At 39.0% G+C, this 22,527-nt stretch overlaps 2 protein-coding genes across 4 annotated transcripts in view; one reads left to right on the plus strand and one right to left on the minus strand.

Moving 5' to 3' along the window:
- TSSC4 (tumor suppressing subtransferable candidate 4) lies at window positions 1–4,293 on the plus strand. 3 transcript variants are annotated; one of them, XM_051804037.1, is made up of 4 exons: window positions 1–138; window positions 340–463; window positions 1,316–1,388; window positions 2,447–4,293. In XM_051804037.1, the coding sequence occupies exon 4, from the start codon at window positions 2,535–2,537 to the stop codon at window positions 3,573–3,575; it is 1,041 nt and encodes a 346-aa protein (XP_051659997.1). In that variant the 5' UTR covers window positions 1–138; window positions 340–463; window positions 1,316–1,388; window positions 2,447–2,534; the 3' UTR covers window positions 3,576–4,293. The 3 variants fall into 3 exon arrangements, with proteins under 3 accessions (XP_051659997.1, XP_051659998.1, XP_051659999.1); XM_051804038.1 differs by lacking the exon at window positions 1,316–1,388; XM_051804039.1 differs by lacking the exons at window positions 340–463; window positions 1,316–1,388 and having other exon boundaries at window positions 38–138.
- A 2,374-nt stretch (window positions 4,294–6,667) lies between these two features.
- The window catches only part of TRPM5 (transient receptor potential cation channel subfamily M member 5), a 38,845-nt gene continuing 22,985 nt past the window's right edge, over window positions 6,668–22,527 (minus strand). Inside the window, exons 15-24 of the mRNA XM_051804004.1 lie at window positions 20,537–20,795; window positions 18,911–19,029; window positions 18,247–18,379; window positions 15,682–15,856; window positions 13,040–13,208; window positions 12,179–12,357; window positions 10,761–10,893; window positions 8,686–8,758; window positions 7,809–7,899; window positions 6,668–6,768 (exon numbers count right to left, since the gene is read on the minus strand). Of these exons, the coding sequence (XP_051659964.1) occupies window positions 6,668–6,768; window positions 7,809–7,899; window positions 8,686–8,758; window positions 10,761–10,893; window positions 12,179–12,357; window positions 13,040–13,208; window positions 15,682–15,856; window positions 18,247–18,379; window positions 18,911–19,029; window positions 20,537–20,795 (1,432 nt within the window). The remainder of the gene's footprint in view (window positions 6,769–7,808; window positions 7,900–8,685; window positions 8,759–10,760; window positions 10,894–12,178; window positions 12,358–13,039; window positions 13,209–15,681; window positions 15,857–18,246; window positions 18,380–18,910; window positions 19,030–20,536; window positions 20,796–22,527) is intronic.

Genomic DNA, 22,527 nt, shown 5'->3' on the forward strand with positions numbered 1-22,527 from the left:
TCCCGCCGCCGCTTTGGCCGCCCCGTGGCTGCCGAAGGGGACTCGCTGTCCCGGCGCGCCGCTGGCCATGGGCGGAGCGGGAGAGGCGGGCGAGGCGGGCGGCTGCTGTGGAAGGCGCTGGGCCCGTGCGCTGTCGGGGTACGGGGCGATCCCCCTTCCCTTCCCTTCCCCGGCGGTTCGCGCCGTGTGCCCGGGCGGGCGGGAGCGGGAGGGTGCAGAGGCCATCGAGGAGGGCTTCTGTGGTGGGGGCGGTTTGTATCCAGCAGCATCCCGGCCCGGGAAGGGCGCTGGGCCCGTGGCCGTGGTTTGGGGTGACGGGGGTCTCCGTTCTCCTCACAGGCTGCAGGAAGACGCACAGAGCTTGTTTGAGCAAGACCAGGATGGAAGAGCCCAATGGGGACCTTCCCATGCGGAGAGACGCCGTCCTCTCCGAGCCGTGCTGTGATCATGCTGTGACAAACCTGTGAGTGGTGTGGTGTAATGGCCAGCATGTTTGGCTAATAACGCTGTAGAGGCTAAAATGTCTCCTTAGGAGCAGAATTTTTCCTTTCTGTTTAAGTGCCCTCAGACAAGAGATGCCCTGATTCACAGCTGGCAATGAACACTTTTAGTGCCATCTGAAAACAGCTGTTTTAGTTAGCTATGTGATTCAGTGCCTCTTCTGAGTTGTAGTCATTACCTTTCATGTGTTCCAAAGCCTATCATTTTAAGAAGATTATTTCCCATTAGGAAATACATGTTGTGCAGTGTTTTCAAAGGCAGTCGTCAGATCCCTTTTTTCAAAGACACCCAGACTTCACATGGAACACAGCACTCGGTCTGTCGGGTTCTTCAGAAGATTCTTTATGTCTTATGCTTCATGAAAATCTGGCCCTAACTGTAAACACAACCTTTCTTTGAAAACAGGACTCTGTGCTACTCATGGCCTTAATACTTAGCAGCACTTAGTAGTGGCAACGCATAACTATTGTTTTTCTATTTTCTTAACTGCATTTAATACTGTTTATTTAATAGTAGCTTTCTGCACATGCAAATTATGGTTTGATTTTTTAAAAAAAACTTCTGTTTTACAGAATAAAGTTGGCAGTGTGAATGTGGAGACTGAGTAAATATAGTGGTACCTGCCTTATTAGGCCGTGTGTTGTTCTTTTGCCAAAAATCCAGGAATATGTGCAGATTTTTATACCAGCATGAGTTTGTGTCAGATTTAGAACCTGGTTCTGCAGCTTTGGATGATTCAGGGGGAAGGAATTATTTTTGAAACTTTTTTTAAAACTACATTTCCAGTATCTTGATGGAAATGTTTGTTTTCTAGGGTGGAAGTGCTGAGATCTTTGGTGGCTTTAACTGACCCTCAGGAGGGGAAGCTGACTCAGTCTCCAGAGAAAGTGAGTGACTCACAGACTTTCCATGTCTGTTTACTGCATCGTTTCAGAAAAACCTATAATTAGGTAGTTGAGCTTATTCTAATAATATATTAGAACTGTTTTCATAATTCACGTTTCTGTGAGTTGAACCAAAGGCTGTGTTTGCCAACTCTTGTTCCCTATTGCCCAGCAAGTGATAGCATGATCATGGACAGCCTCAGTTCAGCAAGGTTCCCTTCAAGCAGGTTGCAGTGTCGGTATTCCAGCTACTTCTGAAAGTCAGACTTCACATCACACTGTCATTTACTGACTGAAGGGCCTGCTCTTGGATGCCCATGGTTGCAATCTCCCCCTGTTTCCATGTGCAAGCATGGCATGTGCAATTAGTTTTTTTAATCCAGTGGGATTGATTTCTTGAGCTGGCTTGTTTTCTGATTCCTGGAATCTAGTAATGACATGAGGGCTTAAAGCCAAGGAAGGAGTGGAGCTTGTACTTTATGCCACATTAAAGCAGACCTGAAACTGGCCCTGACATTTTTGTGGGGTTCCTGCCACTGGCCTCAATCATTTATAGTGTCCTTTACAATAGGCAGAACATGATGGTTGTTGGGACAGAAGGTAAAATGCAAAAAAGGATCATAATGGCAAAATCAAAGTGTGAGAAATTAGGACGTGTTTTTGTGGATTTTTACCGTATGAATAAACACAGGGTGTAATTTGGAAAGGTCATTGCTGTCTCTTAGAAGATGCATAAGACAGTTATGTGGGATTAAGATTTGCTCAAAAGCCTTATATTCGTCTTCCAGTAATTGGACCTGCTGTAACCTGCAATGAAATTTGGTGTGTAGCACTGTATTTAATTACTTCATATTCTTGTATTCCGTCTTGTGTAAATCTTTAATTTTAATGTGCATTCGTTCCTTAAATAATGTTTTCATTTGAAGGAAAATTGCTTAAGAATCCCTAAAGTACAGTTGCCTGTTATATTGCAGTAATAATTATTTTGCACGGCACAGAATGATGGTCTCATACTTGGTTCTCATTTCACAGTAAAGTTTTTATGCTCCGTTGTATTCCAGGCACTAAACTCGCTGGGCATTTGGAAAACTGTATTCGCAGCTGTTCCTGGGCCTGCGTCAAAGACCTCAGTGGAGTGACAGCTCGAAGATGGGAGACCAGGAGGCAGGTGAACCCTTTCTGGGGATCGTGGCCGGTGATGCCAGAGACTATGAAGGAGCTCTGCCCTCAGACACGGTATCGCTCAGCGATTCTGACTCTGATGATCTGGGGTTAGCAGGTGAAGCAGAAGTTGATACAATATCTCCTGAGGAGCCACCTGTAGATGATGGGGATTACAGGTCAGGGGAGACTCCTGACTCTTCAAACAGCAGTCACAGATCTCCAGTCCAGCCGTTCCATCTGAGGGGCATGAGTTCTACATTCTCTCTCCGTAGCCAGAGCATTTTTGATTCCCTGGAAGAGGCGGCCAAGCTGTCTGTGCCCTCAATGCCTGAAGATAATGTCGTTGATGGGAGATTTAAGCGTCCGTTGCCTCCAACCACAGTTTCAGGTAACACGGTTCCAGAAAACATGGGAAAGCAAGCCAGACCAGTGCTGGCTCCCAAAACCTCTCCTGCAGTGCCTGACTACGTGGCACACCCAGAGCGCTGGACCAAATACAGCCTAGAGGGAGTTTCAGAGTCTAGTGACAAGACTAACAGGGCAGTGGCCATGGAATTTCTAGAGGGTTTGAAGAAAAGAGGAGAGGAACAAAGCTCAGCTACCCAAGATAGCTACACCCCGTACTTCAACCAGGACCCTTCCAGCTGCGGAGCTGGGAGGATTGTCTTCACCAAACCAACTAAAAGAGGTGTTGATGGACTTGAAAAGAAAAGATCAACAGGGGAGGATCATAAGAAACAGATGAAGACAGATCTGAAAGGAAAATCTGTTAAGAAGACTGATGACTTGAGGGAAGAAGATAAGGTAGAGCTGGGGCACTTAGACAGTGACAGTGGAAAGGCAACAGAGGAGGAGGAGTGCATGATGGAAGGGGACCAGAATACAGAAGATAAGCTTAGTGCAAGGTTTAGTGGTGCAGCTGAAGAGCCATCAGTGGAAACAATTGGATTCCACTGCAGTAAGAAAAAGAGTAGGAAAAATTTCCGACCTAAAGTAGACGACGAAGGGGAGGAGGAAGAGTCCTGAAGGATGAAGCACATTGGAGGAATCCAAGGACTTGTATTGTCTTGTTCATATTTTTCCCTTTTTCTCCTGTTCTGAAAACCACGTGATAGCTTTTTGTCCAACGATTTGTGTCATAGCCACCAAGAACATGTTATATTGTTAGAAATCAAGCTACCTAAAATAAACTCCAGACTTTTTGTTCAGGAGAAATCTGTGGGCATAGGATAGTTGCACCCTAGCAGGAGAGAATAAGGTACACTTTGTTCACTTTCACAGCTCCCTCGGGCTCGCTCTGGAGCTGAAGTATCCAAAGAAAAAGAAGTGTTAGCAAAAAGGCTGCAAGGCTTCCTAGTAACTCCCAATTTTAAGAGTTGTCCTCAAATCCTGTGGAATCCTGGAGAAAAGGTTATGAGCTCATTAGGTAGAGATTTTTGAACAGTGAAAATAAAACCTAGTCTTCCACAAGGTGTGGTTTCTCCTGGCCCTGTCCCAGGGAAGAAAACCTTTTTCAAAAACATCCTTCTCTCATTGCCATTGAGAGTGAAAGCACAATAGTGCCCAGTTATATTATGATGATATGATTATCCTTGATCTGCACATTTGTATGTCCTTTCCAGGAGGAGCTGCTTCCATACTGATTCTGTGTGTGGATTGGGGTATTTGTGGGAATGAGATATTTATACCAGAACTGGATACTTTTTTGTTCTATGTGATGCAATAAACTTTGGTTGTAGCTTGATTTCTTCATCTCTGAACCATGCTGAGTAATGCAGGAGTAGAAGTTTTAACGAATACTCAGTTTATTTGATTTGAGAATTGTCTTGAAAACCTTTTAGAGTGTTACTCTAAGTTTACCATCTTGTTAACTTCTCCGTCAAGTCCCATAGATTCTAAAATTCACATTTTTAACATTTTCAGCCATTTTACAATTTATAATCCCCTCATGGGATGAATCATCTCATACAATGATTCACGTTGTAAGGAATGACAAATATAGTAGTTTTATATGCAATGTAGTAAATTTAATAAATAAGGTTGAAAGATTAAATACTTTGAAAGGTTATATGATTTGAAACTCAGATTAGTTCAAGTCAGTTTGGACTCACATTTTTTTTGCCAGTATTCTAAATGAACCAACCCAATGGTGGCATTTATAACTGTGTAGTGAAAGATGACTTGTTAAGAATTTGTGATATTTCTCGGTAGGCTGTGCTTGCTCAAACTTGGAAGGATGTTTGAGGGGCTGACTTCCTCTGAGGGGGGTCCATCCTATCAGTAATTGACTGGTAGGCCCAAATCACTTGGGGGGGGTCTTCATGTTTGAACAGATGCATCATTTGGCAGAACAAGCAGAAAACAAAGTAAAATGAGCAGTTGTGCTCCATCTTTTGAAATCCACCTTTTAAGAGCAGAATGAGTGTAGAGTTGGATGCACATTAATTAAGGAGTCATTGGTAGATTCATTGGTTGTTCCAGTGCGTGTGAGTGGGACATAACAATTCCAAATGGATAGATTTCTGTTTCCAGTGGATAATTAGTGTGCTGATCACGATGCAAATAGTAGCCATTTCAAAGTGGAAGCTGCTGCCTAGAGCAAGGCATGCTGGTTGTAGGATACCTATTACTTCTTAAAAAAAATGTAGCTCAGTACAGACTGGGTTTATGATTTGTGCTTGCCTAGGGTGAAGAACAGGTAGAACTACCAGAATTCCATTGCTGTTAATGGAGTCAGAGGCCTGGGGCACAGCTGAATAAACTGGACAAATGCCTGTTTTGTGAAGCCATTATAACAAGATTAATATATGTTGATAAAAGACTCATTTCTGAAAGGTATTTTTGTCAGAGCTGAGATTTATTTTTTTTTCCACCTCTGGTAACAGCTTTTGTGCAACCTACATTTACATTGCAGAAGCAATATCATATGCGTGAGGAAATGCAGTTGAAGCTTATCAGTGTAAGACAAGACACAGCCCAATACTTCCCCCTTCTGATGCTGTTTATATTATTCCAAAGAAATTTCCCCTTGAAGAATGGTATTAATACTAATTTTACTGGTGTATCTTTTCAAACAGAATTCTAATAAAGCCAGCGAACTTTTGCATGCTAAAAATGTACAAGCCAGTGTAAGTAATGAAAAAAAGCGACAAACAGTCCAGATTCTTAGTTCATGGGATAATTCTTGGTACACATTCTTGTTTTAAAGTCTCCTAGTGATTTTTTTTTTTTCCTAGCCTTTGAGAGAGAAAAGTAAAGTGCAGTCAGAAAAGCGCTTAGGTGTGGATGCAGCATTCTATGTGGTGTGGTACAGGGCAAGGGCTCCTTTACAGGGGGAGGCTGGCAGCAGCCATGATCAGGCATTACAACAAAAAAGCAAGTGACAGAAGCTGGTGATCTGACTGTGGGAGGATCCAAATACTTCGTGTTTGGGAAGTGAGTGCAAGCCGCTGCACGCTTGAGGATCAAGCAATAAGGTTCCAGTTTCTGGGGATGAGTGAGGAGCTCTCAGTAAGGAATACCAGCAAAGAAATACCTCACAGGAGCCAGCGTGGGAAGAGAAGACGGTGAATGCAATTGTTTAAGGGTTGTAGGAACTCCAGGAACTGTATGAATTGTAATAGTTCCGTATCCCAGGCCTTTTCCTGTGGAAAATATTTCATGATTTCCTTTCTAAGCAACTCAGAAGTACGAGCTTGCTTTCTTGGCCAAGGAAGGGGCTTGGTTTTTAGTGCGTAAACGATCACCCTTCCAAAGGGACCCTCCCTTAAACAGAGAAGTGTGGAAATTGGCAATGATGGCGATGGATTGAGGGTGTGGTATCTGGAGAACAGAAGGCAGATCTTATTTGGAAAATAAAGTGGTAGAGTCACCCCGGAGGAGAAAGCTTTTAGTGCTGTTTGTGGAATGGTTTTGCAGAAAACCGCTATATGTGCAGGGGCAAAGAAAGCCCAAAAATTGAAGCAGGAAGACCGAGAAATCCTCGGTAATGTCAACCATTGACAGTGCTCAGTGTAAAGGCTTTGAGAGCTGGCCCTTAGGCCTTCATGAGATCAGGATTTTAGTCCTGCAGTAGTACAGTAGGACAAAAGGTTTAATCTGAAGAAATAAGAACAAATTTAATTATCGATGTATGCGATGTCATTCTCAAACTGATCTGCATGCTCTTCTCTTTCACTTCTTTCTGGCAAAGGCCGTTCTGTGTTGGCATTCATCACACCTAATAGGGTTGTAAAAGTCATGTGTTTGTTTAAAAGCCTTAGGAGAAGGGGAACATAATAGTAATTGCTTATGGAACTTTAAAATGTTGAAAAAAAGGACACTGTGGATTCTGTTACTTTGCATTTGCTCAGTAAATGATAAACACAGGTTTATTTTTACAGCTGTTTAAGTTTCTGATTTTTATGCGGTTACAGTACTAAAATGCCTGGAGAGCCTGCTACAGGATAGGTTTTCTTACTGAATGCTGATAATGAAGCAATTCACATAAGGGTTTTATAAGCTTCTGACAGAATTAAGTAAAGCTTGAGGTTAGCTCAAGTCTGAGTGACTTGAGGTCTTGTCATGTCACAACTTGGTTGAATTATCCAGTTATTTCTTTTTCCCCTGTAGTATGTTCGGTTCATGGGTTTTGAAGGGTATTTTGTGTAATAGATAGAAATAGGTAGATGTTGAAATAGATCATGTAGAAGAATATCCAAAATCTTTACTGTTTTGGATATCCTGCAGTGGCCAAGAAATAGTCTTTTTCTGTGTCTAATGTTTTAAACTCCAAACAGGAACCCTGGGACACTGAACAAGATTCTTAAGTGACAGAAATAATTGCAGCTCTGAAGGCAAATGAACTCTGTTGATTAAAACAGAGTAGAAGACTTGCTCAATTTTTATTTTTAATGATTACTGTTATCCATATTAAATATTTTGGTAATACTTCAGTAGGACTATCTCATTGACTCAAGAAACCCCCAAGAAAATCCTCTGTGGCAAATAGATACTTGTTTATGTGCCTGAAGTTGTGTGAGATTATTCTAACTCACACTAAGTGACAGTCCTTTCTCCAAAGCTTTTAAATGTATTTTGCAAAAGGTGATTTTTTTTTCATTCTGAAGTATTAGTATTCTGTTCCTTGCTTATGTTCCCATTACTTCTATGTATCTCCTTATGTGGTTATTTTCCAATCTTTTCTTTCCCCTTGCATTTTTTTAACTACATTCTTCAACTGTATTAATTAGCTCATCCATAATCGTTTTCAATACTTACATGTATAGTTTGGAGCTGGTTGTGTGCACAGGAGGTTGGTTTTGGTTAAGACCTCTGCCATTGAGGAGATAACAGCTGTACAGTAGCAAATCTACAAAATAGTTACTGATTAGATACCTTCCTTTTTTTTCTGAGTATATTGCTTTATCTCAGGCTGGCATAAACTTACTAAAGCATTCCTTGTGTGTTCCTGTTGGACCTGTATAACATGACTTTTTTCAGGAAGCCATAAAATGGATAAGAGAGGGAAGGGAAACTGTAACAGGAGTATTAAGATAAGGAACTTTCAGCAAGGCCAAAATTACACTGGAGAGTGTAGAGATAAAGAAAACAATAGCAGTTGTGCTACATAGCACCTGGTAATGCTGAACATTTTCAGACTGATTAAGAAATGTTTGTTTATATTTCAAGGGTTTGTCATCAGAAGCGAAAGACAGGGTTTCCTGCTATTATTTGCATTTCGTGATTGTATGTTAGACACTTCCCTTTGAGATGCTCCTACCTGGTATCTGAGAAAATTAGAAAAACCGGTGTCCACGAAGATTAGGTCAGATCAAGCAGAATAGGGGGATTTTTCAAGCTGGCAGTTTTAAAGAAAGAAAAGATTAGGAGAAGGCTGAGAAGGGGGGGGGGGGAAGATGAAGCATTTCATTCCAGAAGCATCCTTAACAAAGGAAATAAACACTTTTCAAGTAGACTAGCAAAGAGAGCAAAAAATGCTGTATTCCCTTTTCTCCTTTCTACCAGTGGTAGAAAACATACAGATATATTTCTCCTTCTCTTTATCCCTAAATGGGGTCTGCCAAACCACTATTAAATGAGAGAAATATGGTGAAATCCTAAAGCTGATACAAATGCCTATAAAACTGTTACTTACCTGGGCTTCCAGAACTTTAAACCGTTTTTCTTGTTCTTTCAATCCACTAAAATATTTAGACAAATTATCCACCCTGTGGAAACAAAGCAGAACACACTGAGCAAAAAGGAAAGGCTTCAGAAGGAATTGTGAAACACAAACCCTGTGTAACTTACTAGAGCCATGGCCCCTCACTGCATTCTGTGCTGCTCAGACATCCCAGAGCCCCCTAAAAGTTTTGTCCTTTTGGAGTGTTCCTGGAAGTATTTATTGGACAGAGCAGCATCTCTGGAACACTCTCATGCACCTGTTGCTCAGGGACTCATAAACTGACACAGATCGCAGCAGCCCTTCAGCTTCTGGTGAGGGCCACTTAGCCCCAGCTGCCGTGGAAATCAAGGGCAGCAGAAAGGAGCCTTCTGTCTCTTCAGCCACTCATGTGGCTCTACCTGTACCAAATGGAAACTGATCCTGGTGTGAGAACTGAGGCCACAATATTTTCTATCTACACAGGAGAGGTAAGCCACCTAAAATTTACACAAGGTTTCATTTTTGGGAACTGGCTTGACATTCAAATCCATTTTTTCATGCAGTCCAAAGGAATTGTGTGGGGAACTTCCATATAGTGCCTCCAAATCATGGAATTATCCACATGCTTTCTGCATCCTTCAGCTCTTCTCCCATCAGTTCCTTATTCTTAGCATCTGATTCCCCATAGGCTTGGCAAATCCCTCTCCAGTTTCTCCTAGCTACTTACTTCAAAGTTTCCCTCTAAGAGGTTATGTTCCAATCACATCTATGTGAAAAACCTGCTGCTGGGTGGGTCTAATGCATTTTGAGATTGGTTCAGTGCAAAGTTCAAAGAATCACTTTCTGAGGGTTTCATAAGATTTCAAAAATGCACCACTACCACCTAAGAGCAAAGATAAAAAGCCATGGATTTAGTGGTGTTCATCTGAATCTTTTCTAGTCTTTCTGGCTCTCCTATACCTGAAATACTGTGAAGCTGAACAGATTCTCACTTTTCCCCTTCAAGCAGTAAGCTCACCCACAATGTACCATCTTTAAAGCATTCCGGCTTTAAAGCTAGAAAAGAGTATAATAGTGCCCTTTGTTTGAAAGCAATTACACACATATTTGTTGCTTTCTCTGAACAATTAAGCTCTCACTCCTGGGGTTTGTCAGTGATCTGCTTATGAGAATAAAGCTTAAACCAATATAATAATTCTAAATTATTATGAATTAAGGGTCCATGTAAATTAGAGGGAGAAGAGTACGTAAGGACACTGTTTTGGTCTCCAACTATTCTATGAGTTAGATGGAGGTTTGTTTCAAAAGAAAGCAGAGAGCACAAGACAATTTCCATGGAACTTTCTTCTTGTGGTAACTTTCACACCCACTGTGCCTCTATTTGAAGTCAGTTTTATTGTAAGAGGAAACCGCTGGAACAGGTATTAAAACCTTCTTTAAAGAGTGCTCTGCTGTCTGGCTTTCAATATTGCCTTAGATGTTTCTGTTTCTCCTGTGTATAACTACTTTGTGTCTCATTGAAAGGTTTAAACCTCTGAATACCAACTTAGGACTTTAGCATACTAAACCAATTTAAGTGGTATTCTTGGTGGGGAGATATTTTATAGAAGCACGTAAATGGAGACTCCGTCATGCCATAAAGCCATAAATATTTGTTCTTCTGCATCTGTGGGCTGGGGTTAATTCAAGGTATCTTAAACTTCTATTCAAAAGTCTAAGCCATCAAAAAGTGTCATTCCTGTGTTTCATTCCTACAGGGGATGAAATTACATGTGCTGCAGCATAGCAAACCAGCTGTTTTTCCACCATTTCTTCATGAATATAATTTTCATTAAACTTGACTGCAGATTTGGCTGGAACTTACAGGTCTATAGTTGTACATCGAAAGTGACAAAAACTCTTCTAATATTGTAGTGATGCTGGCCTCTCACATTTTTTCATGGACTGTGTATTTCCTAAGTGCATTCCAGTTGGACCTTTCATATAACCTTTACAAGCACTTCAATGTTGATCTCATTCAAAGCTGCACTTGCAAGTTACACTTATTGTAGGTCAGAATAACATACTTATTAGATGTGGCCTTCAGCCTTTCTTCATTGCTTTCTTTCTTTTCTTGTTCAAGGTTTACGAGATAATGTTCCTTTTGCACCAGCTCCCATGTTATGATTTTTTGATCTAGGCCCACTGGAAGATCTCTTTCTGTAGGAAAAATAAATTAAGAGTTATATTTAACTCCCTTTTCTCTTATACTAGTAGTGAAAGGCTGATATGCTAAAGGAAAGTGAAGTCTTACCATTGCAGACCCTTTGTAATTGCAGGAGTCATGTTATGAAAATGAAGTAAAGTAAGTATTTTATACTTTTTTCTTGTGATGGCAGGCATTAAACCTTTTTGCAGTTAGATATGACTCCTGAATTTTCTAGAGAACAGCATTAACCAGGTTCTTGGGTTTCATTTAAACTCATTTACAACCTTAATGGACTTAATATTTTAGCCCCAAAGTATTCAATGAGCAGAGCTTAAAGTGCATTTGAACATTATCATCTAAGCTTCTTCACTAGAGCAATTATAAGTGGGAAGGACAAACTGTGAATAAATCCCCCTGACTTGAAATAGAAAGCCTGGTGTTGTTGCTGTCAAGTGTCCAAGCCAACAAGAGACCTCAACTTCACACGTGTTTTGAATGGAACATACTAGTTTTGCATCTTCCTAGAGACTGGTAAAAGGGCACACTTGCTGTGTGCTCCAAACACTGCTGAATCTATAGCCTGAGTGGTCAGGTACTTGCTTTCTTAGGAGAAAAAAGAATTCTTTTCTTTGAAGCATCTTCAGCAGCACGCTTTGCTAGCCAGGAGGAGTGTGTCTGAAAGGGAGCTTAGTGAGGGGGCTATGAATTGGTCTAGTCTGAGAACAGTTCTGCTCCAAAGCCCACCATCACCCTGTGCATGAGAAGTAAATAGGCTTATTATAAGACACTACCAAGTTTGCCATCATGATAGAAAGCCCCTTCTGTATTTACCTGAATTTCATCTGCTCTTTTAATTATAACTTCTAAGATATCACTATTTCTCTAAGAGTGCTTGTTCTCTCTCTGTGTCTCTGTATTGGGAAATTCCACTGATCCTAGTAGATTTTTAGACCTGGTATTTGTTTATAGGGTTACCCATAATTAATAATTATTAAAATTCAGGAGCAAATGAAATAACTATTCATGAAACCTATCAAATTGCTTTATTTTCAGAAATCAAATTCCTTTAACCTGTTTTATATGGTAATAACTATGATGCATAAAGAAATGCATTGTGGGAAACTGTTTACGTTATAAACCTTAGTTTTTCATTTGTCATCTCCTGGCACTCTTTGTTAAAAATAAATCGTGACTCTTGGCTTTAGGAAATCTGACTTGCTCTTCTGTTTTGCCTGTGCACCATGTCTTAGGAGAGTGTCAGGGTCCCCAGTTGCCAGATTTTTGTTAGCAACTCACCCAGATGTTTTTTTTTATGTTCCATTTTGTTGAAGAGTCTTCTGAGAACCAGAGTTATGTGGTTAATAATGATAAATGGTGGTGCTAAGGCAGGACGGCCATGATATTCCACAATCAGATTGTAGCGCTGAACTTTCCAGAAGATGTCTGTATTGCCCTGAACAACTTGAAAAGTATAACTGTAATTGGAAGGGAAAATAAAAGTATATAACTGTTTTTACCACAACAAGATAAAGATTATGATTACAAATTTTAGTCCCATATTTACTTTAAAAAAGGAACAGCAAGCTCAGCAAGTGGTGTTAATTTCATCTAAAGATTGTGCAAATTCTTAGGTGTTAAAATAATTGCAGTTGCAGTCTTCAAATGTTAAAAGATACATTTGTTTTAGTTTGGTCTTGGAGTTCTTTTAAAGAAAGGTAATTCTATTTCACTCAGAATAAATCAGTAAACATGCCACATCAGTCCTTCAACCAAATGAATCATTATTAGCCGTGTTGACAAGCATTTCCCTTATGTGTGGATCATACACTGTTAAGTCTGCCAAGTTTATGGCTGCTTTGCACTTGCAGTCTTATGCTGCAGCACAGCCAGGGACCCAGACCCTTCTATGCATGTTTAATTGAAGTTTTAGCAGTCAGAGGCTTCTTTTCTTCTTATCTTCAATGTGGCTAGAGTGAGGATGATGAGAACCTAAGAGCCATATGATCACAGAATTCTGCCCATCAATCCCCAAATAATATTCATCAGGAAAATTATAAGTGTATTCCTAAATAAGTAGCCAACAGCAATGTAGTAAATGTTGGCATTCACTTAAACCTTTGCAGCCTCTGTCTTGATACTTGGTGAAATCACTCTTACCTGAACATTGCAATCAGGAGATTCATAAGGAGAACATTTGTGACTAGGAGGAAGATGACCAGCAGAAGTATGACAAGCCAGTTGGCATAGCTATTAGGACACGATGGTGTGTTTTCCTGCAGAATCTGCAGTGGATTAAATGTGCAGTTCCTGGGATATGTTCGTGATGCTGCAAAGAAGGATAGAGAAATAAAAGAATAGTTTTGACAAATCCTACTGCCACATGTTTCTTAGTGTGGGGACAAAAGCTTTGCATTTTGGTGACCAAGATCTCTGATTTTCAACAAAGAATGGCAAGAATTACAAATTGTTCCTGAGGTTTGAAGTAATGCATTTCATAGCCATTTCAGTGCAAATAAAAACTGAATTAACACCTCTAAAGATGTCTTTCTTTAAGAACTAGTGACATGGATAGATGTGCATATTTAGTACCTTTACTGTTAAAATAAAAGTAAAAACCAAGAACAATGATGATGTTGATTACTAAAATGAGATTTAATATTGGCTGCATATGAGCACTAGCACAATTTTGTTCTGAATATTTTAAAATCATTAAAAGCTTAAACCAAATATTGTGGTAGTATTTTTGTACTGCCCTTTTTGACTACTAGCAGGACCATAAATACGAGACTCTCTTTACCCCAACAGGGCAGTTCTTTGGCTGCTTGAGCTACAGAACTTTCTTGCAGTTGAAAGATCATTTGTGTGCACTAACATCCAATGTCTTTAATTTTGTGAAAATGTAATCATGTCATGTACATGAAGAGACATTGCTTTATCCTGCAAGAGATTTGCAACCCTAGGACTGTGCAGAGCTCCACAACTTAGCTGCTCCTTTAGTGGCAAGATGGCTGTCATAGATGGCTTTTTTGGTAGCATTCATCAAAAAGGAGATTGTATTGAACGGGCTGGATCCTTTTTAGACTGGTTTTGAGTTCTCAAAGTCAAACCGAGTTTGTGTTCCCCTAAATGCTTGTGTCTTCACAGTCCTTATGCTGGTATGTGCATTAGAGGAGAAAACTCAGTAAAATTGGGAATGGGGTTCCTCATTGTAGATTTAAACTGCTTTGAGTATCTGAGCTTGCAGTCAAGGCTAGGAAGAACATCTGGTTCTACTGCATCAGACTAGGGACCTAGTGCTGTAGTCTGTCTCCAGCTATGAATTAAATCCACAAATTTGGAGTAGCATAATGATATTTACTTTTTCATTCACCATGTTTTTCACTAGTAATTCTTTTTGCAGCTGCCACAGATAACCCCAGGTCATACTCGTTAAAGCATGCAGTTATATCAAAGCTCACCACGGCTGGAACTGCTTTCACCTTATACTTATCTACACTGAATTTCATTTGATGATTTAATACTCATGAGGCTCCTCTGCATCTCTTAGGAGTCAGTGATGTAGTTTTGTCAGCAAATTTTGTTCTCCTCATTATTCATCTCCTTTTCCATATGTTTCATAAAGATGTTAAACAGAATAAGCCCCAGAGGGTCCCAGGACAAATTACTCCCTTCAGGAAGTTGCCCGTACAGTTAATTATTTTTTTCTCTGCTTCTTTTAGCCAGTTATCTATCCAGGTGAAGACACCATTTGGAGTTTCAATGGAGAGAAACTTACATTTCTAGGGAATGCTACATATAACCTTTTTCCAAATGAGGTGAATCCTATTCCAGAAATATTTGTCTCTCCAATTACCTTAATGGAAATAAGAGTGACTGATTGTACTGTGCACGATTACACCATGGGCATTTAAAACTAAGTGAGATGAAGCACACTCCTGCTCTCTTGTCTCACTCAGACTTTTTTGGCTTTTCTAAGACATGTTTTTTCTTATTAGGGAGAGTGAACATGAAAGAATGCTTACCAATTAGCTTCTGTGTATGAGATTTTTTTTTTGTTCCATTTATATTACTCTAAGTTTGAATCCTACTTTGTTATTGCCACTGACATTTAGCACTGTTATTCTGGCTAAATGCTGTGGTGTTACTTCAGACTTCTTTGGGAGATGACCTATTAACGTATTTCACCTGCTTGCCTATAAAAGTTCAAATGTTGCCTTTGAACTTTTATGTCTAATTATTTCTGTGTCTTGTGATTATTTTTATGTTGTTTTGTTTGCAATGTTGCACATAAGCAATTACTACCATTATTTGATTTGGGCAGCTTTATCTCCAGAGTAAATAAATGCTCTAGAGGAATATTTATTCTAAAATATAAGTGTTTGCTTATGGGCAGAGTGGTACTGTTTTAACACTGTCACGTTAAACTACTGCCAAAATGTATGGAGGTGCTATTATTTCAGTTTACACAGGGTTATCTGGGTCTAGGTAAACTGAATGGAAATGGATCAAAGTGAAAGAAGGTATGCCAGCCTTTAAAACTGCAAATCCTTGTGTGAATATTTCAGAGACCTTGTCTAAATAGGGCCTGCCCTTATGCCCTATTGTACTTCCACAATGCATGCTATCTCTTTGCAAATATACTATTTATGTTACAGTAATGTGAAAACTTTTTCCTGTAGGACAAAGATTAAAAAAAAGTAAAATAAAATAAAAGGAGACAATACTTGGAAGGAATTTCATACTCTAATCAAAAGTGTGCATTAAAAAAGGCCAAGTTAGGGGGACAGAAACTTCCTTACTGTCTATTTCATCCAGTGGAATCTGGCCAAATATCTGAAGGTAGGGCCGATAAAGCACCCTTCTGAATATCCATTCCACACGGCTGTCATCGGGATGAAGTAGAGCTTGAGTTGTCACACCGTAGGCAATGAGCCACACACTCAAGAAAAACAGAAAGAAGAAAACATCCTTCATCTAAAAAATAGAGGGGGTGGGGAGAAAAGGAGCAGTGACTATGATACCATCGTCAAAGAACGGTGGTCTTTCTGTATGAATATGGTCCAAATAATTCTGTTTCTTTACAACCTTGTTTAGGTTAAAGGAGGTGGAATATGATACAGTTCCAGGCACAGAATTCCTTTCCTGACCTTGCTGTTTTCATATTGTTCTTGGCCTGTAATAAGCATTTTTCTTTGATAGCTCGTTTAGATAAAGGCATATTTTAAAGTAAAACCTTGCTTTCCAATCATCTAACGTTTAAAAATGAAACACGTTTTATCTTTTAAGTCAATCTCACTGTGTCTTTAAATGCATATTTTCTGTGAGATATCTCAGCACTATGGACTGCTTTACTGTCAATTACAAGAGTTCTGCTGCAGCAGAGAATCCCAGAAAAAGTCAGTGCTCACTGATGAATACTGAACCACTGAGAGAGCAGACAGCGAAGTCTGCAAGGATCAGGTTGCTTCTGTCTTCAGTTTTCGAGCTAAGTGATGCATCTAAAGGATTGTTTTCAGGTCTTCCTGCTTTTAAATATTGTGTTTCTTTACAGGAGCAGAAGTAATTGAATCCTAAAACACTTACTTAAAAAAAAATCTAATATGCATTTCAAGTGCAATAATTTTTCCCTGGTGGAAGAGGAACACTTCATCCTCTTCCCATCTAATCTGACAGAGTTCATTAGGGACTGTAGATTCATTTCAATTAGATTATTGGATTGTACAGTAACCCAAAAGCATAGGCATTTCAGACCTCCAGGATGTTACTTGGAGTTCTAATAAGAAGCAGGGTCTCCAAACCAGGCAAGACAGTCTCTCTGACTTTCATCAATCTCTTTTGTTTTCTGGATGATTTAAAATTTAGCAATGCTGCATGACTGTAATTGTGCCATAGTGATGTGAGAGTGGTAGGAGGTATGGAAATATTTTTTTCCAATGTGCACTCTCTCTGGGAACGGGCATTCTTCTGGCATTGTTCTGTCATTTTAAAAGTTAACAGATCTGTTTCAGCAATTCTGTGGCAAGGTTATAAAGAAGAAAACCTGTAAGAGACCATCTTGGATTTCATCTCTATTTAAGTAAAGGAAATGATCTTGCTTGAACCCCCTTGATGAACCTTTAAAGAAAGTTTCCTCTACTGAAGTAACTTTCACTGTTCTTTCATTTGACGTAAGGTTCAACATTGAACTACCAAAGCTAAGGCATTGTGTTGGCTTGGATGGGGGGAATATGAAAGGTCTCATGTTGTGGTTTTGTCTAGGCTGCTGTTTATGTTCTTATTTGGATCTCAATCCGTGTGATATGTTGCATGACTTCAGATGCCAACAAAGTAGACATGTTTATGTACTTGTTCAAAGCCCTGGTTTAGCTTGGTATGCAGCAAAGGAAGGGTTAGGATCTGGCTTGTTCCCTTACAATATGAACACCATACAAAAGTATGCTGTAAGCTGGATAATGATCAAGAGTAAATATTTATTTGCCATTTACCCTTTTGCTACTTCAACCAAATGTCATGTTAGAGTTCCAGTTACTGCATTTGTAGATAAATCCAACAGCTTGCTAGTTATGTTTATTCAATGTATAGGCTTGTTTAAACTGCAGAGCTTTTAGTGAGTTCTGCTGTGAGTCACAAATCAAATATTTGTAACTCTATAATAGCACTTACAATTAGATGAACTCTATTAATTGGTTAGCATGAGCTAATTGACCTTGAGGATTAACTTGCCTAAATAAAAAGCTACTTCAACATAGCAATGCATACCCAAGCGCAGTAGCTGTAGTCCCAATGTCTCTTTTCCTGCAGAGTGGTAATAAATAAAAATATTTTATCAACATCTGCCAACATATGCTTACCAACTATTAGTATGTTTTCATTTTAACTTGGAGCTAAAAAGCACAAGTAAAAATAAATCCTGTGGCAAATTTGTAACTATCCTTTTTCGTGGATTTTTTTTTTCACTCTTGTTGCAAGAAACATGATCTGTTTCCCAAGGAGGAGCAGAAATCAGTCAACCTGCCCTTCTGTGCATGGCCTGTCATCCATCTGAGGTCTTTCCTCTGGATGCAGAGGAAAGTAGGAGGAAGAGCAGTAAGTCAAAGATTCTCTACTCTTTTTTTGCCAGACCTGAGTATAAATTATTAGGTAAGGTACAAGGATTAGTAAATTTAGACCAACTTTTTACACTACAGAGCTCTTCAGAGGGATCTATTTCAAACATTGCATCTAATACTCAGGGAAATACGCAAAATAACAAGCCTTAAAAATAAAGATAGATTATAAACTGATTTCCTTTTTAACAAGAAGATTTCCTACTCTCCATTTCTTAGAAGGCACTGGTATTTATCTGAGAGAGACCACACTCTTACCATCCTTTCCACAATTATGATCTTCGGTCCAAGTTGTTTGTGAATTGCAAAAATGTGTATAAGCCTAAGTGTAAACACCATAAAATCAATGGCGAGTATTGTACGGCCGGCTTGGAAAGTTGAGTTCAGCATCCTGCAGAACACAAGAAATGAAATATCAGATCTCTGCAAATACTGCTGAGAAGTATTTTCTCAAATACATCACTTAGGTTCAGGGCACAGCCTACTTAGGAAAAGGCAAGCACTTTGGGGCTGTGGTTGCACAAGCCTGTAAGAGGAACCTGCCGTAATGTCTGTACATTGATGACAAATAGCCAAAAGATGGAGGAACACTCTTTTCTCTCTCTTGTCTTGAAAGAGGTTTATTAAAAAATAAAACAAAAACTTCACAGCTTGAAGTGATTTCCAAAAGTGATTTCCAAAAACAAACACACAAAGCAGAGCTTTTCAGTACATGTTTTTGAATGTATCGTCTTTTTGTGGCCTCTGGAGTAATTTCTATGATTGCAACAGAATTTTAGAGGCTCCTATTGCAGAAACATGTCTCAAAGTTTGAAAGAATAAATGTCACAGCCTGTCGTCTTGTGCATTAGACTCTGCTGTCAGCTGATGTACATAGCCCTTGCTACTGATGCTGACCACTTCACGTGGAACAAATATATACCTGCAGGTTACCCCAATTATGAAAAGAAAGATCGCCACCATATCACATTTATTCCAGTTATCCTCCACATACAGTTTAAATTTTTTCATTAAATTTGTGTCTTCATCTGTATAGAAACTCTGAAAAAGAGAAATAATCATTGTTATTGACCTATTTCACTATTTCATTGTGAGCTTTAACATAATACCTGTTTCCTTTTTCTCTTTCATTATGAAAAACAAAACCAAATTCCTAGTGTAATAAGAAAAAACAAAGTTGAAAACATAAGCTCAGTTTACCATCCTAAAGCACAGAAAAAAATATTTTTATTCTTGTGATAATAGTCTTCAGAATTTTTGAGGCCTGATTTAAGATTTTTACAGAAGAAAATCTTTACTGTAAGGTTGGCGAGGCACTGGAATACATTGCCCAGGGAGGTTGTGGTTGCTCCAGCCCTGGAAGTGTTCAAGGCCAGTTTGGATGGGGATTTGAGCAATCTGCTCTAGTGGAAGATATCCCTGCCCATGGCAGGACGTTTTGGAACTATTTGATCTTTAAAGTCACTTCCAACCAAAACCATTCTATGATTAAGTCAGCATTCGAGCTGTTAAATAATACAACTTCCATGCTAAGTTCAATTTCTAGACATTGTCATCTAAACAGCATGAACAGATTCACATTTGTGTACTGCAATTGTCAGTAAGGGCATATTTGATTATCTAGACAAGGAGTTGGGTTTCTTAATTGGGTTTTAGCCTGGCAGTCTTCATGTTTTACAGGTTTATAATGAAATGTTCTTTGTTCCAGATATTTTCCATGTCCTCCTCTGGTTATGGCCTTGCTGCACAATTTCAGATAAATTGTAATAAACTGGGATCCCCTTCCCTGTTCCTTTTGCCTAAGTAATGAACACCTATTGGTTTCTTCCAGAGTGATTGCAACTGCTTTTTTTCTGTCTAAAGAGAAGAGCTTTATGCACTCACAGTTGGCAACACACTAGCAGCATTGTTAACACAATATTTCAGTTGTTAAACTGAGGACACTCCAAAAACAGTAATGGGAGAGTAATGGAGAAGAGATTTTGAGGGTTGGTGAGTTTGGTTGTTTGGTTTTTTTAAAGAAAAGCAAACCCAGAAGAGATCTGCTAATGTTTTGCATTGAGAAATATTTTAGGAAAAACACAAATAATCTGAATCCATTTACTTGGGCTTTTTAAAACAGTCCCCAGTGACGAAGAATCTCTTAAAAGGATGCAGAGTTGTCTGCTGTGTTACCAGGTGTAGAACATAACTTCTAACTTACATTGTTTGTGGTGGGAGGACCCACCTAGTTCTGGGGAGAGAAATCAAGAAGCAGCTTTACAAAGTGAAGAATATCTGAATGTTGACAGCCCACTTGACTTGGCTACAACTGGAATAGGATAGAAAAACAGAGATGGAGCTATAGGTTTATGTGGTGGAGGAAGAGCTTGCTCTGGAAGAGAGGTGAGATGTTTTGGATAAGGTAAGTTCTGTATTGTTCACCTGTGTAAAACTGCACTTGACACTTGAAATCTTCAAGCTTGTACATCTATACAGATTGCAGGTCTATTCAAAAAATTGTTGCAAGTTCTAATGTGTTATTTCTAAGATGATGTAGGTCACTTACCTGTCGGATCTCTTCCAAGACAAGGGTAAACACCCAGAAGTATAGTATAATTTCTTTAACAGATGGACCCTCAGGTGGAGGTGGTTTAAAGTCCAGTAAAAGGACATAAGTAAATAGAAACAGAAAAGCAAAGTACATTATAACATTCCCCATAAATACAGTTACAGGGGCACTCCAGAATTTTCTCCACCGGGTAAAGATGAATGTTGCCCACGCTGTGTTTTCAGAAGGGTTCTGTTTTTCCAATTTAGCATTTCCTCTGCAAGTGGAAAAAAATATAGGCTCGTGACAATTTACTAAAATTAGTTCATGGGAATAGGCTCAATATTATTCTATATAAAGCTTCTTGTCACAGGCTGGGGGTTGCAAAAATGAAGGCTGTAGAAGTCAGAGCAATCACATTACCAGAGCAAAAATATTTCAAATCAAAAAGAAGGGTTTGAAAAACAAAGTCACATCAGACTTAAATGCACATTCTTGTTATTTCAGTTTAGTTGTATTAAACTAAATGATTTATAATTTGTAACCTCATGATTTATGATTTGTAACCTCATTGTGTTTCAGCATGTACTGCAAACACTGCAAATATACAAGGAGAGGGGGAAGGGGGCTAATTACTCTTTATCATCCTAAATAATAGGAAAGAAAAGAAAATGGCCAATGTAGTTTGTGAATCAATTCTTAATTATTTTGACTCTAAAGTTTTCTTGAAGTGTTTGCATGCAGAAGTTCTTGTTGTTGCGATTTTAAACTTTTGACCCCATCTCAAAGTGCTGGATCATACTAAGCATGATCCAGGATCATACTAATCATCTTGACTATCTTTGCTGGAGTCTGATAGAACTACTGAAATAATACTTTGGTCCTTTGCACAACTGGCATCTTGCCCTTTATGATTAAATTTGAGTAAATTGAAAAAAAAAAAAAAAAAAAAGCAATGTAGAAGTCTTTTAGTAAAAAGATTTGACCTCATAAATTATGTATTAAAGTAGTCTTTGAGTCTTGTGGAATTACACAAGTATTTTGGTAACCAAAGGGAAATTTGACCTGTAGATCTACAGTTGTTTTGCTGTGTTTAGGAACATGAAGTGGTGTCTATTGACAATGGAAATTATCCTGTACAGAAAATGCAAGTTCCCTGTATTTGATAGCAATTTGATCTTAGTGTGAGGATTTGTTTCCACAAAAAATGCTCTCCTGTGTAAGCTAGGGATGTTATTGGATCTTTAATTTGCAATTCTGAGTCTGAGAAGTGTCATCTCCAACAAAGGATATGCACACTAGGGTTCAATTTCACTTCACAGAAAATAAACAATGATTCTTCACTGCTTTTTAATTTCCTCTGACAGTCTTGCTAATTATTAAATACATTTGTTACAAGGAAAAAATTCTCCTCACAGCTAATCTTTTCTATGTGCCTGATTCTGTGCTATCTCTCAATTTATGACATTATAAGATACATTCCCACGGTAACAGGCAAATATCATAAACAGATAATTGCAGTTTCACTGTAAGATGCTGAAATAGATCTGGGAGGAAGAGATCCTCCTTGTTAAAATAAATTGTTAAGATAATAGCAATTGGAACACACAATGTAATGACCAAACCATGCTACACTCAAGATATGGGAGTGCTTTATGATATTGCTTACAAGTAGCTCCCAAGGGGCAGATGCTTTTACACCTATTTTATAGGTTAGGGAGGGAGAGAGAAGAACTAATGATTTTCTCCATATACCAGCAGTTAAATGCCAGAAGTAAAAATAGAACCTAATAACTCTGATTTGGTCCAGGACTTCATACTGCAGATGATGCTTCCTCTCTCTACCATTGTTCACATACACCTGAAGTTCTTTTTAAATCATGGAAAAGCTTAATACAAGTGGCTATTTAGCACTATTTAACCACTAAGAGGACTCTGTACCAATCAAAAGCTGCTTATCCTGACTTAAGTCTTTGTGCTCTCCCAGGTTTTGGCAATGAGTGTATGTG

The sequence above is a fragment of the Manacus candei genome, unplaced genomic scaffold, assembly GCF_025592945.1.
Source record: "Manacus candei isolate 608988 ecotype Guabito, Panama unplaced genomic scaffold, ASM2559294v1 h1tg000060l, whole genome shotgun sequence".
Classification (NCBI taxonomy): Eukaryota; Metazoa; Chordata; class Aves; order Passeriformes; family Pipridae; genus Manacus; species Manacus candei.

Bases quoted from the DNA above. Each gene is read 5' to 3' on its own strand.
- TSSC4 (XM_051804037.1), top strand. From the start codon at position 2,535: ATGGGAGACCAGGAGGCAGGTGAACCCTTTCTGGGGATCGTGGCCGGT.